General features: G+C 64.1%; 1 protein-coding gene across 3 annotated transcripts in view; it reads left to right on the forward strand.

Moving 5' to 3' along the window:
- The first annotated feature begins 2,420 nt into the window (after positions 1-2,420).
- rabep1 (rabaptin, RAB GTPase binding effector protein 1) overlaps positions 2,421-17,507 on the forward strand; it is a 120,137-nt gene continuing 105,050 nt past the window's right edge. Inside the window, exon 1 of one of the 3 annotated variants that reach the window (XM_059655538.1) lies at positions 2,421-2,672. In XM_059655538.1, coding sequence (XP_059511521.1) covers positions 2,639-2,672 — 34 coding nt within the window. In that variant the 5' untranslated portion in view covers positions 2,421-2,638. The remainder of the gene's footprint in view (positions 2,673-17,507) is intronic. The other 2 variants (XM_059655537.1, XM_059655534.1) reach the window with 2 other exon arrangements.

Consider the following 17,507-nt stretch of genomic DNA (forward strand, 5'->3'; position numbering starts at 1 on the left):
TTTCCACTCCCCCTCCCATTCTTTAGATGACATGTCCATCATGGGCCTCCTGCACTGCCACAATGATGCCACCCGAAGGCTGCAGGAACAGCAACTCATATTCCGCTTGGGAACCCTGCAGCCCAATGGTATCAACGTGGACTTCACCAGCTTCAAAATCTCCCCTTCCCCCACCGCATCTCAAAACCAGCCCAGTTCGTCCCCTCCCCCCACTGCACCACACAACCAGCCCAGCTCTTCCCCTCCACCCACTGCATCCTAAAACCAGTCCAACCTGCCTCTGCCTCCCTAACTTGTTCTTCCTCTCACCCATCCCTTCCTCCCACCCCAAGCCGCACCTCCATCTCCTACCTACCAACCTCATCCCATCTCCTTGACCTGTGCGTCTTCCCTGGGCTGACCTATCCCCTCCCTACCTCCCCACCTATACTATCCTCTCCACCTATCTGCTTTTCTCTCCATCTTCGGTCCACCTCCCCCTCTCTCCCTATTTATTCCAGAACCCTCACCCCATCCCCCTCTCTGATGAAGGGTCTAGGCCCGAAACGTCAGCTTTTATGCTCCTGAAATGCTGCTGGGCCTGCTGTGTTCATCCAGCCTCACATTTTATTATCTCAAATAGAACACAAAACTGGATATCTTAGTGAAAACAATCCTTAAGATATTGAAATGCTTCCAAACTAGATTCTAAATCAGAAGCTGAACACTTCTGTATTCAAATGGGACTGTAGCTGATCACGCTATCAGTGTAGGAGAGACAGCAGATACTTTTGATGACTTCTGAAAGCCTTTGACAATTATTTTATCCTTCTCTCAAGTTCTCATTCTGTCAGTTTCTCACAAATTCTCACCCATTTTCATTTGGTCAACTTTTCTGTTGCAGTCTCTCCCCTTTTTTTCTCTCATTCACTGTTTTGCACTTTCATTGTTCCTCCCAACCTTTTACTCTTAGTGTTTCTCATCCAGGGATAGAAGGGCTGGTGTACAAGGAGTGGTTAAATAGTTGGGTTGTACTCACTTGAGTTCCGAAGAATGCGAAATCTGATTAAGGGGATTGATAAGGTGGATGTTGATCAGACGTTTCCACCTGTGGGATAGTCTCGAACAAGAATTCATAGATATACAGTGAGAATAGGCAGGTTTAAAACTAAGATAAGGAGAAACTATGTCTGCCAGAGGGTTGTGAATTTGCGGAACTCACTGCTTCAGAGTGCAGTAGAGGCAGGATCAATCAACAAATTCAAGAAAGACATGTGTTTCTGATGAAAAGCAAGGCAGGCAGGAAAATGGAGTCCAGACTTGGATAAGATCAGCCACGATCATGTTAAATGGTGGAGCAGGCTCAAAGGACTGAATTGCCTACTCCGGCTCCCAGTTCCTATTTATCACTTTCTCACTCTGATTGTCTTTCTGTTTCTTCAAGTATCTCCTTCACTCTGCCTCTTACTATCATTTTTTACTTTCACATAATGTCTGTTGTAGTATGTAGTTCTCACACTATTTCACATTCATTGTTTATCCACTGTCAGTTTATCTCTGTGTTTCACTCCCTCTTTCATTCACTTGCTCACTTGGTCGGTTTCTAACTGGGTGTTATTATTTTTCAGTCTTACACAATGTCCCACCTCTGTTTTGTATACTCTGATATATTCTATTTCTCACATTTTCCTCACTCACTGGTATTCTTTTTCTTTTCCTCATCATCCTCTTCATTCTCCAGCTCTCCTCCATTCCATACCTCTTCCTTCAAGCTCCATCTTGATCTTCTCCTCTCTCCCCTCCTTCTCCAAATCATTTTACTCCTTGTCCCATGCTCCACCATTTCTTTTCCACTACTTCCTATCAGAAAGAGGAAAGGCCTGTACTGCCTCCAAATCCTCTTCATCTCCCTACTACATGTCTCCTTCCCACTTGGCTTTATCTTCATCCTCATTCCCCATTACTCTCCACAATGCCATGGCCACATCACACCTCCCTCAACCAAACCATCACCTTCCCTTCACACCCCTATCCCTACTACTCCACCCCTCCCCTTCACACTCAGCACCTCAAACCCCACCCCCCCTCTTCCCCTCTCACAGCCCCTCACACCCCTCTCTCCTCACAACCCTCCCCTTCCTCTATCACACCCCTCCTCTTCCCCTCCCCTTTCACACTCAGCCCCTCATACCCCTCTCCCCACACCCCCTCCTCTCCCCACACCCCCTCCTCTCCCCACACACAGCCCCTACCTCTCCACACACCCGTCCCCCTTACATCCCTCCCTCCACAGCCCTCCTCCTCCTCACACCCCTGCCCGCTTGCGCACCCCCACCCACACCCACACCCACGGTCGCACCCCAGCCACTCCCCCCTGCACCCCTAAACCCTCCCCCCGCTCGCACCCTTACTACCCCCCCCCCCCCACGATACCCCTACGCCTCCCGACCTCCTCCCCTTCACAACCAACAGCCCTCCCCACTCTGTCCTCACACCCTTCCCCCCGCCTCTCACGGCCCCGCGCCTGCGTACTCGGCTGATTCAATATGGCCGCGGGCTGGCGCCGGCCCGGCTGTGGTATCCGGGACCGAGTTCCCGCTGCCCGCTGACAGCGCGTTCGCCCAGCACCACCACCACCCCTTCCACTCTCATCACCGCCATGGCCGAGCCGCCACCATCGGAGGAGTTGGACGGTGAGTAAACATGCCGCCGATAGCGGCTTGTGGATCAGCGCGGGTCTGAGGCCCCGGATCCCGCTTGGAGAGTGGCCACCTCCCCCGAAGTAAGGGGCTGTGGAGAGGGCAGGTTCCCCCCCCGGCCCCGCCATCCCGGGGGAGGGAGAGAGTGAGAGATTGGGGACGTGGAGAGAGCGGGTTCTCCCGCCAACCCGGGGGATGGCACGAGGGGTACCGGGGTGTGGAGAGAGTAGGTTTCCCACCTCCTGGGGATGTAGAGAGCGCACACTGTGCCTGTTCCATGGAAGCTGAATGCTTCAGGAGACACTGTGTCCGCGGAAGGAAACCGACCAACTTGAGCATGGGGCGAGCAAGCTACGTTTTGCTGCCCGAGTCCGCTCACCATCACACCCCCGTCCCATCACACTTCCATCACCCTCTCCCCCCGCATCGCCCTCTCTCCCCACCCCCATTGCCCTCTCTCCCCACCCCCATTGCCCTCTCTCCCCACCCCCATTGCCCTCTCTCCCCACCCCCATCGCCCTCTCTCCCCACCCCCATCGCCCTCTCTCCCCCCCCCCATCGCCCTCTCTCCCCCCCCCAGCCCCCTTCCCCACCCCCACCCCCCTTCCCTTCCCCACCCCCACCCCCCTTCCCTTCCCCACCCCCACCCCCCTTCCCTTTCCCCCCCCACCCCCCTTCCCTTTCCCCCCCCACCCCCCTTCCCTTTCCCCCCCCACCCCCCTTCCCTTTCCCCCCCCACCCCCCTTCCCTTTCCCCCCCCACCCCCCTTCCCTTTCCCCCCCCACCCCCCTTCCCTTTCCCCCCCCCACCCCCCTTCCCTTTCCCCCCCCACCCCCCTTCCCTTTCCCCCCCCCACCCCCCTTCCCTTTCCCCCCCCCACCCCCCTTCCCTTTCCCCCCCCCACCCCCCTTCCCTTTCCCCCCCCACCCCCCTTCCCTTTCCCCCCCCACCCCCCTTCCCTTTCCCCCCCCACCCCCCTTCCCTTTCCCCCCCCACCCCCCTTCCCTTTCCCCCCCCACCCCCTTCCCCTTCCCCCCCCACCCCCTTCCCCTTCCCCCCCCACCCCCTTCCCCTTCCCCCCCCACCCCCTTCCCCTTCCCCCCCCCACCCCCTTCCCTTTTCCCCCCCCCACCCCCTTCCCTTTTCCCCCCCCCACCCCCTTCCCTTTTCCCCCCCACCCCCCCTTCCCTTTTCCCCCCCACCCCCCCTTCCCTTTTCCCCCCCACCCCCCCTTCCCTTTTCCCCCCCACCCCCCCTTCCCTTTTCCCCCCCACCCCCTTCCCTTTTCCCCCCCCCACCCCCTTCCCCCCCCCACCCCCTTCCCTTTTCCCCCCCACCCCCTTCCCTTTTCCCCCCCACCCCCTTCCCTTTTCCCCCCCTTCCCTTTTCCCCCCCTTCCCTTTTCCCCCCCACCCCCTTTCCCCCCCCACCCCCTTCCCTTTCCCCCCCCACCCCCTTCCCTTTCCCCCCCCACCCCCTTCCCTTTCCCCCCCCACCCCCTTCCCTTTCCCCCCCCACCCCCTTCCCTCTCCCCCCCCACCCCCTTCCCTCTCCCCCCCACCCCCTTCCCTCTCCCCCCCACCCCCTTCCCTCTCCCCCCCACCCCCTTCCCTCTCCCCCCCACCCCCTTCCCTCTCCCCCCCCACCCCCTTCCCTCTCCCCCCCCACCCCCTTCCCTCTCCCCCCCCACCCCCTTCCCTCTCCCCCCCCCTTCCCTCTCCCCCCCCACCCCCTTCCCTCTCCCCCCCCACCCCCTTCCCTTTTCCCCCCCCCACCCCCTTCCCTTTTCCCCCCCCACCCCCTTCCCCCCCCCCCACCCCCTTCCCTTTCCCCCCCCACCCCCTTCCCTTTCCCCCCCACCCCCTTCCCTTTCCCCCCCACCCCCTTCCCTTTTCCCCCCCACCCCCTTCCCTTTTCCCCCCCACCCCCTTCCCTTTTCCCCCCCTCCCCCTTCCCTTTTCCCCCCCTTCCCTTTTCCCCCCCTTCCCTTTTCCCCCCCACCCCCTTCCCTTCCCCCCCCACCCCCTTCCCTCTCCCCCCCCACCCCCTTCCCTCTCCCCCCCCACCCCCTTCCCTCTCCCCCCCACCCCCTTCCCTCTCCCCCCCCCACCCCCTTCCCTCTCCCCCCCCACCCCCTTCCCTCTCCCCCCCACCCCCTTCCCTCTCCCCCCCACCCCCTTCCCTCTCCCCCCCCCTTCCCTCTCCCCCCCCACCCCCTTCCCTCTCCCCCCCCACCCCCTTCCCTCTCCCCCCCCACCCCCTTCCCTCTCCCCCCCCCACCCCCTTCCCTCTCCCCCCCCCACCCCCTTCCCTCTCCCCCCCCACCCCCTTCCCTCTCCCCCCCCACCCCCTTCCCTCTCCCCCCCCACCCCCTTCCCTCCTCCCTTCCCTCCTCCCTTCTCTTCCCCCCCCGCCCCCTTCCCTCCTCCCTTCTCTTCCCCCCCCGCAACCCTCCCTTCTCTTCCCCCCCCCCCGCAACCCTCCCTTCTCTTCCCCCCCCGCAACCCTCCCTTCTCTGCCCCCCCCCCCCGCAACCCTCCCTTCTCTGCCCCCCCCCCGCAACCCTCCCTTCTCTTCCCCCCCCCCGCAACCCTCCCTTCTCTTCCCCCCCCCCGCAACCCTCCCTTCTCTTCCCCCCCCCCGCAACCCTCCCTTCTCTTCCCCCCCCGCAACCCCCTTCCCTTCCCCCCCCGCCCCACCCCCTTCCCTTTCCCCCCCCCGCCCCACCCCCTTCCCTTCCCCCCCCCGCCCCACCCACTTCCCTTCCCCCCCCCACCCCACCCACTTCCCTTCCCCCCCCCACCCCACCCCCTTCCCTTTCCACCCCACCCCACCCCCTTCCCTCTCCCCCCCACCCCACCCCCTTCCCTCTCCCCCCCCCCACCCCACCCCCTTCCCTCTCCCCCCCCCACCCCCTTCCCTCTCCCCCCCCCACCCCCTTCCCTCTCCCCCCCACCCCCTTCCCTTCCCCCCCCCACCCCCTTCCCTTCCCCCCCCCACCCCCTTCCCTTCCCCCCCCCGACCCCCTTCCCTTCCCCCCCCGACCCCCTTCCCTTCCCCCCCCGACCCCCTTCCCTTCCCCCCCCGACCCCCTTCCCTTCCCCCCCCGACCCCCTTCCCTTTCCCCCCCCGACCCCCTTCCCTTCCCCCCCCCACCCCCTTCCCTTCCCCCCCCACCCACTTCCCTCTCCCCCCCCACCCACTTCCCTCTCCCCCCCCACCCACTTCCCTCTCCCCCCCCACCCCCTTCCCTCTCCCCCCCCACCCCCTTCCCTCTCCCCCCTTCCCCCCCCTTCCCTCCTCCCTTCCCCCCCCCTTCCCTCCTCCCTTCTCTCCCCCCCCCCCCGCAACCCTCCCTTCTCTTCCCCCCCCCCCCGCAACCCTCCCTTCTCTTCCCCCCCCCCCCGCAACCCTCCCTTCTCTTCCCCCCCCCCCGCAACCCTCCCTTCTCTTCCCCACCCCCACCCCACCTCCCCACCCCCACCTTCCCCACCCCCCCCCACCCCCCCCACTTCCCCCCCACCCCCCCCACTTCCCCCCCCGCCTCCACCCCACCCCCCCCACCCCACCCCCCCCACTTCCCCACCCCCCCCACTTCCCCACCCCCCCCACTTCCCCACCCCCCCTTCCCCACTTCCCCACCCCCCACCCCCCCCACCTCCCCACCCCCCCCACCCCCCCACCCCCCCCACCCCCCCCACCCACCCCACTTCCCCACCCCCCCCACTTCCCCACCCCCCCCCACCCCCCCCACCCACCCCACTTCCCCACCCCCCCCACTTCCCCACCCCCCCCCACCCCCCTTCCCTCCCCTTCCCTTTCCCCCCCCACCCCCTTCCCTTTCCCCCCCCCACCCCCTTCCCTTTCCCCCCCCACCCCCTTCCCTTTTCCCCCCCACCCCCTTCCCTTTTCCCCCCCCACCCCCTTCCCTTTCCCCCCCCCCACCCCCTTCCCTTTCCCCCCCCACCCCCTTCCCTTCCCCCCCCCCCACCCCCTTCCCTCCCCCCCCCACCCCCTTCCCTCCCCCCTTCCCTCCCCCCTTCTCTTCCCCCCCCCCCCGCAACCCTCCCTTCTCTTCCCCCCCCGCCCGCAACCCTCCCTTCTCTCCCCCCCCCCGCAACCCTCCCTTCTCTCCCCCCCCCCGCAACCCTCCCTTCTCTTCCCCCCCCCCCCCCGCAACCCTCCCTTCTCTTCCCCCCCCCCGCAACCCTCCCTTCTCTTCCCCACCCCCACCCCCCCCCTTCCCCACCCCCCCCTTCCCCACCCCCCCCTTCCCCACCCCCCCCTTCCCCACCCCCCCCACTTCCCCACCCCCCCCACTTCCCCACCCCCCCTTCCCCACCCCCCTTCCCCACTTCCCCACCCCCCACCCCCCCCACTTCCCCACCCCCCCCACCCCACCCACCCACCCCCACCCCACCCCCCTTCCCTCCCCTTCCCTTCCCCCCCCACCCCCTTCCCTTTCCCCCCCCACCCCCTTCCCTTCCCCCCCCCACCCCCTTCCCTTCCCCCCCCACCCCCTTCCCTTTCCCCCCCCACCCCCTTCCCTTTCCCCCCCTCCCCCCTTCCCTTTCCCCCCCTCCCCCCTTCCCTTTCCCCCCCTCCCCCCTTCCCTTTCCCCCCCTCCCCCCTTCCCTTTCCCCCCCTTCCCTCCCCCCTTCCCTCCCCCCTTCCCTCCCCCCTTCCCTCCCACCTTCCCTCCCACCTTCCCTCCCACCTTCCCTCCCCCCTTCCCTCCCCCCTTCCCTCCTCCCTTCTCTTCCCCCCCCCTTCCCTTCCCCCCCCCTTCCCTCCTCCCTTCTCTTCCCCCCCCCTTCCCTCCTCCCTTCTCTTCCCCCCCCCCGCAACCCTCCCTTCTCTTCCCCCCCCCCGCAACCCTCCCTTCTCTTCCCCCCCCCCGCAACCCTCCCTTCTCTTCCCGCAACCCTCCCTTCTCTTCCCCCCCCCCCCGCAACCCTCCCTTCTCTTCCCCCCCCCCCCGCAACCCTCCCTTCTCTTCCCCCCCCCCCGCAACCCTCCCTTCTCTTCCCCCCCCCGCAACCCTCCCTTCTCTTCCCCACCCCCACCCCTCCCTTCCCCACCCCCCCCACTTCCCCACCCCCCCAACTTCCCCACCCCCCCAACTTCCCCACCCCCCCACTTCCCCACCCCCCATCCCCACTTCCCCACCCCCCATCCCCACTTCCCCACCCCCCACCCCCCCCCCCACCTCCCCACCCCCCCTTCCCCACCCCCCCCACCCCCCCACCCCCCCCCACCCCCCCCACTTCCCCACCCCCCCACCCCACCCACCCACCCCCACCCCACCCCCCTTCCCTCCCCTTCCCTTCCCCCCCCACCCCCTTCCCTCCCCCACCCACCCCCTTCCCTCCCCCACCCACCCCCTTCCCTCCCCCACCCACCCCCTTCCCTCCCCCACCCCCTCCCCTTCCCTTCCCCCCCCCACCCCCTTCCCTTCCCCCCCCCACCCCCTTCCCTTCCCCCCCACCCCCTTCCCCCCCACCCCCTTCCCTTTCCCCCCCCACCCCCTTCCCTTTCCCCCCCCACCCCCTTCCCTTTCCCCCCCCACCCCCTTCCCTTTCCCCCCCCACCCCCTTCCCTTTCCCCCCCCACCCCCTTCCCTTTCCCCCCCCACCCCCTTCCCTTTCCCCCCCCACCCCCTTCCCTTTCCCCCCCCACCCCCTTCCCTTTCCCCCCCCACCCCCTTCCCTTTCCCCCCCCACCCCCTTCCCTCCCCCACCCCCTTCCCTCCCCCCTTCCCTCCCCCCTTCCCTCCCCCCTTCCCTCCCCCCTTCCCTCCCCCCTTCCCTCCCCCCTTCCCTCCTCCCTTCCCTCCTCCCTTCTCTTCCCCCCCCCGCAACCCTCCCTTCTCTTCCCCCCCCCGCAACCCTCCCTTCTCTTCCCCCCCCGCAACCCTCCCTTCTCTTCCCCCCCCGCAACCCTCCCTTCTCTTCCCCCCCCCGCAACCCTCCCTTCTCTTCCCCCCCCGCAACCCCCTTCCCTTCCCCCCACCCCACCCCACCCCACCCCCTTCCCTTCCCCCCCCTTCCCTCTCCCCCCCCACCCCCTTCCCTCTCCCCCCCCACCCCCTTCCCTCTCCCCCCCCACCCCCTTCCCTCTCCCCCCCCACCCCCTTCCCTCTCCCCCCCACCCCCTTCCTCTCCCCCCCACCCCCTTCCCTCTCCCCCCCCACCCCCTTCCCTCTCCACCCCCTTCCCCCCCCTTCCCCCCCTTCCCCCCCCTTCCCCCCCCTTCCCCCCCCTTCCCCCCCCTTCCCCCCCCTTCCTTCCCCTCCTCCCTTCCCCTCCTCCCTTCCCTCCTCCCTTCCCTCCTCCCTTCCCTCCTCCCTTCCCTCCTCCCTTCCCTCCCCCCTTCCCTCCTCCCTTCTCTTCCCCCCCCCCCGCAACCCTCCCTTCTCTTCCCCCCCCCGCAACCCTCCCTTCTCTTCCCCCCCCCCGCAACCCTCCCTTCTCTTCCCCCCCCCCCGCAACCCTCCCTTCTCCCCCCCCCCCCCGCAACCCTCCCTTCTCTCCCCCCCCCCCCGCAACCCTCCCCGCAACCCTCCCTTCTCTTCCCCACCCCCACCCCACCTCCCCACCCCCCCCCACTTCCCCACCCCCCCTTCCCCACTTCCCCCACCCCCCACCCCCCCCCCACCTCCCCACCCCCCCCCTCCCCCCCACCTCCCCACCCCCCCCTTCCCCACCCCCCCCCCACCCCCCCACTCCCCCCCACTTCCCCACCCACCCCCACCCCACCCCCCTTCCCTCCCCTTCCCTTTCCCCCCCCACCCCCTTCCCTTCCCCCCCCACCCCCTTCCCTTTCCCCCCCCACCCCCTTCCCTTTCCCCCCCCACCCCCTTCCCTTTCCCCCCCCCACCCCCTTCCCTTTCCCCCCCACCCCCCTTCCCTTTCCCCCCCCACCCCCTTCCCTTTCCCCCCCCACCCCCTTCCCTCCCCCCTTCCCTCCCCCTTCCCTCCCCCCTTCCCTCCCCCCCTTCCCTCCCCCCTTCCCTCCCCCCTTCCCTCCTCCCTTCCCTCCTCCCTTCTCTTCCCCCCCCCCGCAACCCTCCTTCTCTTCCCCCCCCCCCCGCAACCCTCCCTTCTCTTCCCCCCCCCACAACCCCCCCTTCTCTTCCCCCCCCCCCGCAACCCCCTTCCTTCCCCCCCCCACCCCACCCCCTTCCCTCCCCCCCCTTCCCTTCCCCCCCCCCACCCCCTTCCCTCTCCCCCCCCACCCCCTTCCCTCTCCCCCCCCACCCCCTTCCCTCTCCCCGCCCACCCCCTTCCCTCTCCCCCCCCACCCCCTTCCCTCCCCCCTTCCCTCCTCCCTTCCCCCCCCTTCCCTCCTCCCTTCCCCCCCTTCCCTCCTCCCTTCCCCCCCCTTCCCTCCTCCCTTCCCCCTTCCCCCCCCTTCCCTCCTCCCTTCTCTTCCCCCCCCCCCCGCAACCCTCCCTTCTCTTCCCCCCCCCCCGCAACCCTCCCTTCTCTTCCCTCCCCCCCCCGCAACCCTCCCTTCTCTTCCCCACCCCCACCCCCCCTTCCCCACCCCCCCTTCCCCACCCCCCCTTCCCCACCCCCCCTTCCCCACCCCCCCTTCCCCACCCCCCCCCACCCCCCCCCTTCCCCACCCCCCCCTTCCCCCACCCCCCCTTCCCCACCCCCCCTTCCCCACCCCCCCTTCCCCACCCCCCCTTCCCCACCACCCCCCTTCCCCACCCCCCCCACCCCCCCCTTCCCCACCCCCCCCACTTCCCCACCCCCCCTTCCCCACTTCCCCACCCCCCACCCCCCCCCCACCCCCTTCCCTTTCCCCCCCCCACCCCCTTCCCTTCCCCCCCCCACCCCCTTCCCTTTCCCCCCCCACCCCCTTCCCTTTCCCCCCCCACCCCCTTCCCTTTCCCCCCCCACCACCCTCCCTTTCCCCCCACCACCCCCTTCCTTTCCCCCCCCCACCCCCTTCCCTTTCCCCCCCCCACCCCCTTCCCTTTCCCCCCCCCCACCCCCTTCCCTTTCCCCCCCCACCCCCTTCCCTTTCCCCCCCCCACCCCCTTCCCTTTCCCCCCCCACCCCCCCTTCCCTCCCCCCTTCCCTCCCCACTTCCCTCCTCCCTTCTCTTCCCCCCCCCCCCGCAACCCTCCCTTCTCTTCCCCCCCCCCCGCAACCCTCCCTTCTCTCCCCCCCCCCCGCAACCCTCCCTTCTCTCCCCCCCCCCGCAACCCTCCCTTCTCTTCCCCCCCCCCCGCAACCCTCCCTTCTCTTCTCCCCCCCCCCGCAACCCTCCCTTCTCTCCCCCCCCCCGCAACCCTCCCTTCTCTTCCCCCCCCCCGCAACCCTCCCTTCTCTTCCCCCCCCCCGCAACCCTCCCTTCTCTTCCCCCCCCCGCAACCCTCCCTTCTCTTCCCCACCCCCCCACCCCCCCCACTTCCCCACCCCCCCCCCCCACCCCACCCACCCCCCTTCCCTCCCCTTCCCCCCCCCCACCCCCTTCCTTTCCCCCCCACCCCCTTCCCTTTCCCCCCCACCCCCTTCCCTTTCCCCCCTCCCCCCTTCCCTCCCCCCTTCCCTCCCCCCTTCCCTCCCCCCTTCCCTCCCCCCCTTCCCTCCCCCTTCCCTCCCCCCTTCCCTCCTCCCTTCTCTTCCCCCCCCCCCGCAACCCTCCCTTCTCTTCCCCCCCCCCGCAACCCTCCCTTCTCTTCCCCCCCCGCAACCCCCTTCCCTTTCCCCCCCCCCACCCCACCCCCTTCCCTTTCCCCCCCCCACCCCCTTCCCTTTCCCCCCCCACCCCCTTCCCTTTCCCCCCCCACCCCCCTTCCCTTTCCCCCCCCACCCCCTTCCCTTCCCCCCCCACCCCCTTCCCTTCCCCCCCCACCCCCTTCCCTTTCCCCCCCCACCCCCTTCCCTTCCCCCCCCACCCCCTTCCCTTTCCCCCCCCACCCCCTTCCCTTCCCCCCCCTTCCCTCCTCCCTTCTCTTCCCCCCCCGCAACCCTCCCTTCTCTCCCCCCCCCAACCCTCCCTTCTCTTCCCCCCCCCTTCCCCACCTCCCCACCCCCCCCCTTCCCCACCCCCCCCCTTCCCCACCCCCCCCACCCCCCCCTTCCCCACCCCCCCCTTCCCCACCCCCCCCACCCCCCCCACTTCCCCACCCCACCCACCCCCCCCACCACACCCCCCTTCCCTCCCCTTCCCTTCCCCCCCCACCCCCTTCCCTTCCCCCCCCCACCCCCTTCCCTTCCCCCCCCCACCCCCTTCCCTTCCCCCCCCACCCCCTTCCCTTTCCCCCCCCACCCCCTTCCCTTTCCCCCCCTCCCCCCTTCCCTCCTCCCTTCTCTCCCCCCCCCCCGCAACCCTCCCTTCTCTCCCCCCCCCCCCGCAACCCTCCCTTCTCTTCCCCCCCCCCGCAACCCTCCCTTCTCTTCCCCCACCCCGCAACCCTCCCTTCTCTTCCCCCCCCCACCCCACCCCCTTCCCTTCCCCCCCCCCCACCCCACCCCCTTCCCTTTCCCCCCCCACCCCTTCCCTTTCCCCCCCCCACCCCCTTCCCTTTCCCCCCCCACCCCCTTCCCTTCCCCCCCCCACCCCCTTCCCTTCCCCCCCCCTTCCCTCCTCCCTTCTCTTCCCCCCCCGCAACCCTCCTTCTCTTCCCCCCCCCCGCAACCCTCCCTTCTCTCCCCCCCCCCCGCAACCCTCCCTTCTCTCCCCCCCCCCCGCAACCCTCCCTTCTCTCCCCCCCCCCGCAACCCTCCCTTCTCTCCCCCCCCCCGCAACCCTCCCCTTCTCTTCCCCCCCAACCCTCCCTTCTCTTCCCCCCCCAACCCTCCCTTCTCTTCCCCCCCCAACCCTCCCTTCTCTTCCCCCCCCCAACCCTCCCTTCTCTTCCCCCCCCCAACCCTCCCTTCTCTTCCCCCCCCCCCCAACCCTCCCTTCTCTTCCCCCCCCCCAACCCTCCCTTCTCTTCCCCCCCCCCAACCCTCCCTTCTCTTCCCCCCCCCCCAACCCTCCCTTCTCTTCCCCCCCCCCCCCAACCCTCCCTTCTCTTCCCCCCCCGCAACCCTCCCTTCTCTTCCCCCCCCCGCAACCCTCCCTTCTCTTCCCCCCCCCGCAACCCTCCCTTCTCTTCCCCCCCCCCGCAACCCTCCCTTCTCTTCCCCCCCCCGCAACCCTCCCTTCTCTTCCCCACCCCCCACCCCACCTCCCCACCCCCACCCCACTTCCCCACCCCCACCCCACTTCCCCACCCCCACCCCACCCCCCCTACTTCCCCACCCCCACCCCACTTCCCCCACCCCACTTCCCCCACCCCACTTCCCCCACCCCACTTCCCCCACCCCACTTCCCCCACCCCACTTCCCCCACCCCACTTCCCCCACCCCACTTCCCCCCCCACTTCCCCCCCCACTTCCCCCCCCCACTTCCCCCCCCCCACTTCCCCCCCCCACTTCCCCCCCCACTTCCCCCCCCCACTTCCCCCCCCCACTTTCCCCACCCCACTTCCCCACCCCACTTCCCCACCCCACTTCCCCCCCCACTTCCCCCCCCCACTTCCCCCCCCCCACTTCCCCCCCCCACTTCCCCCCCCCCCACTTCCCCCCCCCCACTTCCCCCCCCCCCCCACTTCCCCCCCCCCACTTCCCCCCCCCCACTTCCCCCCCCCACTTCCCCCCCCCCACTTCCCCCCCCCACTTCCCCCCCCCACTTCCCCCCCCCACTTCCCCCCCCCCACTTCCCCCCCCACTTCCCCCCCCCACTTCCCCCCCCCCACTTCCCCCCCCACTTCCCCCCCCCACTTCCCCCCCCCCACTTCCCCCCCCCACTTCCCCCCCCCACTTCCCCCCCCCACTTCCCCCCCCCACTTCCCCCCCCCCCCACTTCCCCCCCCCCACCCCCCCCCCCACTTCCCCCCCCCCCCACTTCCCCCCCCCCCCACCCCCCCCCCACTTCCCCACCCCCCCCCCCCACTTCCCCACCCCACCCCCCCCCAAATGTAGCTAACAACAGAGCGTCAAAATCTTAACACGGATGATCCCTGGAATGGTAGGCCTAACATACGATGAACAGCTGAGGATCCTGGGATTGTATTCATTCGAGTTTAGAAGGTGAGGGCCTGTCTGTTAGAAACACACAAGATAATGCATGGCTTAGAAAGGGTGGACGCTGGCAAGTTGTTTCCGTTGGGCGGGGAGACTCAGACCCATGGGCACAGATTTAGAATTAGAGGGGGTAAATTTAGAACAGAAATAAGGAGGCATTTCTTCAACCAGAGAGTGGTGGGCCTGTGGAATTCATTGACACAGAGCGCAGTGGAGCCCAGGACGTTAAATGTCTTCAAGGCAGAGATTGATAACTTCTTGATGTTGCAAGGAAGTAAGGGCTAAGGGGAAGACTGTGGATAAGTGGAGTTCAAATACCCATCAGCTATTATTAAATGGCAGAGTGGACTTGATGGGACGAATGGCCTTACTTCCACTCCTATGTCTTATGGTCCTTAAATTGAGGCCCACAGCCCCCCTCATCCCCATAGTCCTACTATCGACAGTGACTAATTAGTTCACTGATTATTTACACTTCAGAAAGGGTGTTCTAACTCAGGCTCAAATAGAGACCATTTTAACAAAATAAGAGGATTGCGTTTGTGTGATTTACAATTGAGTTTGATTGATTTACAGCATGTTGCAAAGTGCTTCCTAGTCAATGAAATTAAAATACATTGTGATATCGGAAATTTGGTAGCCATTTTATATACGTTGTGGTGACGCAAAAAACATCAACCTGCATTTATATGTCATCTCTAAAACATTCGGAGGTGCTTCACAACATTATCTAACAAAATTAGAAGCTGAATCACTTCGACAGACAAATGACTGAAAGCTTGGTCAAATGTAGAGGTTCTAAGGAGACAACGCAGTATGGAGCTGGAGGAACAAAATAAGCCAGGTAGCATCAGAGGAGCAGGAAAGTTGAATTTTCGGTTCGGAAAGAAGGGTCCCGACCCGAAACGTCAACTTTCCTGCTCCTCTGATGCTGCCTCGCTTGCTGTGTTCCTCAAGTTCCATTCTGTGCTATCTCTCACTCCAGCATCTGCAGTTCTTGCTATCTCTCAGTTTCTTGAAGGGAGAGGTTTACAGACAACACTAAATACGCGGAAACCGTGAGAGAACTCACCTCCAAAAACCCCACAACGCCTGGGGAAAAAGGATTCAGTTATAAGGGACAACCAATCAAAGCAACGTCGTCCCCATACGTTCCAGAAGCAGATACTATGTCGATTTGCTGCTTCAATCAGAGTTTGTTTTCGTCATGATCCTCCAATAACAGGCCGCTTCACAAACATGTTTGCTGTTGATAGGTTTAGTAGCACCAAGCATGGGAGAGAAGTAGCCTGCGATCGGAGGAAGAGCAGCTGGGGAGCGTAGGGACTAGCGGTGGGTGAGTTCGTTGACTTGCTGGCTGCAAAGTTTGGTCGTTTGGCGGGGTCGATCGTTTCGCGATCTGAGATGATGAAAGGCGTGGGTAGAAGGAGCTTGCAAAGCAGAGAAAACAGTTTTAACCTGTCCAAAAAAAACATACTCGGCTAGCTAGGAGCCAGGAAAACTTTAAACTCGAGAAAACCTTGGAAGTTTAATTTTAATCTTTTTAGTTTAACACTGCATCAATCTGGGAGGTCTATGTGCGGAAAACTGTTGTGGCCCTACTGTAATAAACACTGCATCAATTGTTAAATTTAAATCTGAGATTGTGATCTGAGTTGCAGCAAAATTGCCTGGTTAAAATATTTCGACGTGTGTAATGAAAACACATTAACTGTGATCTTGAAAATCTGCAGAAGTGTTTCTTTTGTTCTTTTTGTGTAAAAACATGTCAGTTATTTCTGGAAAATAAAACCCTTTTGTTAACTTATGCCAGTTGTCTCAGGTGAATTGACTTGCTTTGGTGCCTAGGAAATTTAATACTACTTTCCTTATTGGATGTGGATTTAACTCTAGTTGTGGGTTTGATCATTAAGGTTATTGATTAATTTTAATTCTGTTTCTGAGAATCCACATACCCACATGGCAATTCAAAAGCAGAATATATAGTCACGTAGTCACAATATTACCTAATAAAGAGAATTAGGGAGAATGAACAGGAAAGACCCAAAATCAAAAATTAGCCTCAAGAAAATCTGAAGGGGAACCTGCTAGGAGTACAGAGGGCAAAAAAAAGACTTTTTTGGAGGAGCTGTGAGGTCAGGCAATGATGTGGAAACTGGTGCACCCCATTGTGGTTAGTACTGACCATGTATGCACCAAGTGTTGGCTGCTTGAAGAATTTCAGCTCAGAGTTGATGAGCTGGAGTCACGGTTGAGCAGTACAAGACATCAGGGAGGACGTGAGCTTGTCCAATAAGCTTGAGATTCTTGCTCCCTGTGTGAATCAGTGTGTGGGTTATAGTGAGGATGAGCAAACTGACCACAGGACGGAGATACAGGGAGCCGTTGAAGATCGAGGAGAAGAGTAGTTGTAATTGAAATAGTCAGGAGAGTAGACACTGTTCTCTGTGGCCAGGATTGAATGTCTCAAAGGCTGTGTTTCTTGGCAGGTGCCCACATTCAGAATATCTCGTCTGAGCTGCAGAAGAATTTGGAGTGGAAGTGGAAAGATGCAGTCGTCATGGTCCAGAGAGATACTGGTGATATTAGTAAAATTCAGTTTTGGGCCCTGTATGTAAGGAAGGATGTGCAGGTGTTGGGGGAAATTCAGAGAATCTTACAAGAATGATCCTAGTTATGAAAGGCTTGTCATATGAGGAGCAGTTGAGGACTCTGAGTTTGTACCCAGTTTAGAAAGATGAGGGAGAAATACAGAATACTGAGAGGCCTGTATAGAGTGTACATGAAGAAAATGTTTTGACTAGTAGGAGAGACTAGGACACGAAGGCACAGCCTTAGAGTGAAGGGATGACCCTTTAGAACTGAGTTGAAGAGTTTCTTCAGCCAGAAGGTAGTTAATCGGTAGAACTGAAATAATAAGGTGTAGAGCTGGATGAACACAGCAGGCGAAGCAGCATCATTGGAGCAGGAAAGCTGACATTTTGGGCCTAGACCCTTCTTCAGAAATGGGGGAGGGGAAGGAGATTCTGAAATAAATAGGGAGAAAGGGAGAGGTAGATTGAAGATGGATATAAGAGGCCACAATGGACCTCCTCTACATCGGGAAGACCAAGCAGAGGCTTGGAGACTGCTTTGCAGAACATACTAAACAACTGCACCTCCCAGTCGCAAACCATTTTCAACTCTCTCTCTCCCCCCCCCCCCCCCCCCCCCCATTTCGCAGACGACATGTCCATCCTGGGCCTCCTGCTGTGCCCCAACGATGCTACCAGAAGGTTGCAGGAACAGCAACTTGGGAACCCTGCAGCCCAAAGGTATCAATGTGGACTTCACAAGCTTCAAAATCTCGTCTCCCCCTACTGCATCCCAAAACCAGCCCAGCTTGTCCCAGCCTCCTTAACCTGTCCTTCCCCCTATCCCCTCCTCCCACCTCCATCTCCTACCTACTAACCTCATCCCAACCCCTTGACCTGTCCGTCCTCCCTGGATTGACCTATCTCCTCCCTACCTCCCCACCTGCACTCACCGTTACTGGTTCCATCCTCGCCTCTTTGACTGGTCTGTCTCCTCTCCGCCTATCTTCACCTCTATCCATTTTCTCTCCACCTCCCCCTCTCTCCCTATTTATTTCAGAACCTCCTTACCCTCCCCGATTTCTGAAGAAGGGTGTAGGCCCGAAACGTCAGCTTTCCTGCTCCTGTGATGCTGCTTGGCCTGCTGTGCTCATCCAGCTCTACAC

This window comes from Stegostoma tigrinum, chromosome 27, assembly GCF_030684315.1.
Source record: "Stegostoma tigrinum isolate sSteTig4 chromosome 27, sSteTig4.hap1, whole genome shotgun sequence".
NCBI lineage: Eukaryota > Metazoa > Chordata > Chondrichthyes > Orectolobiformes > Stegostomatidae > Stegostoma > Stegostoma tigrinum.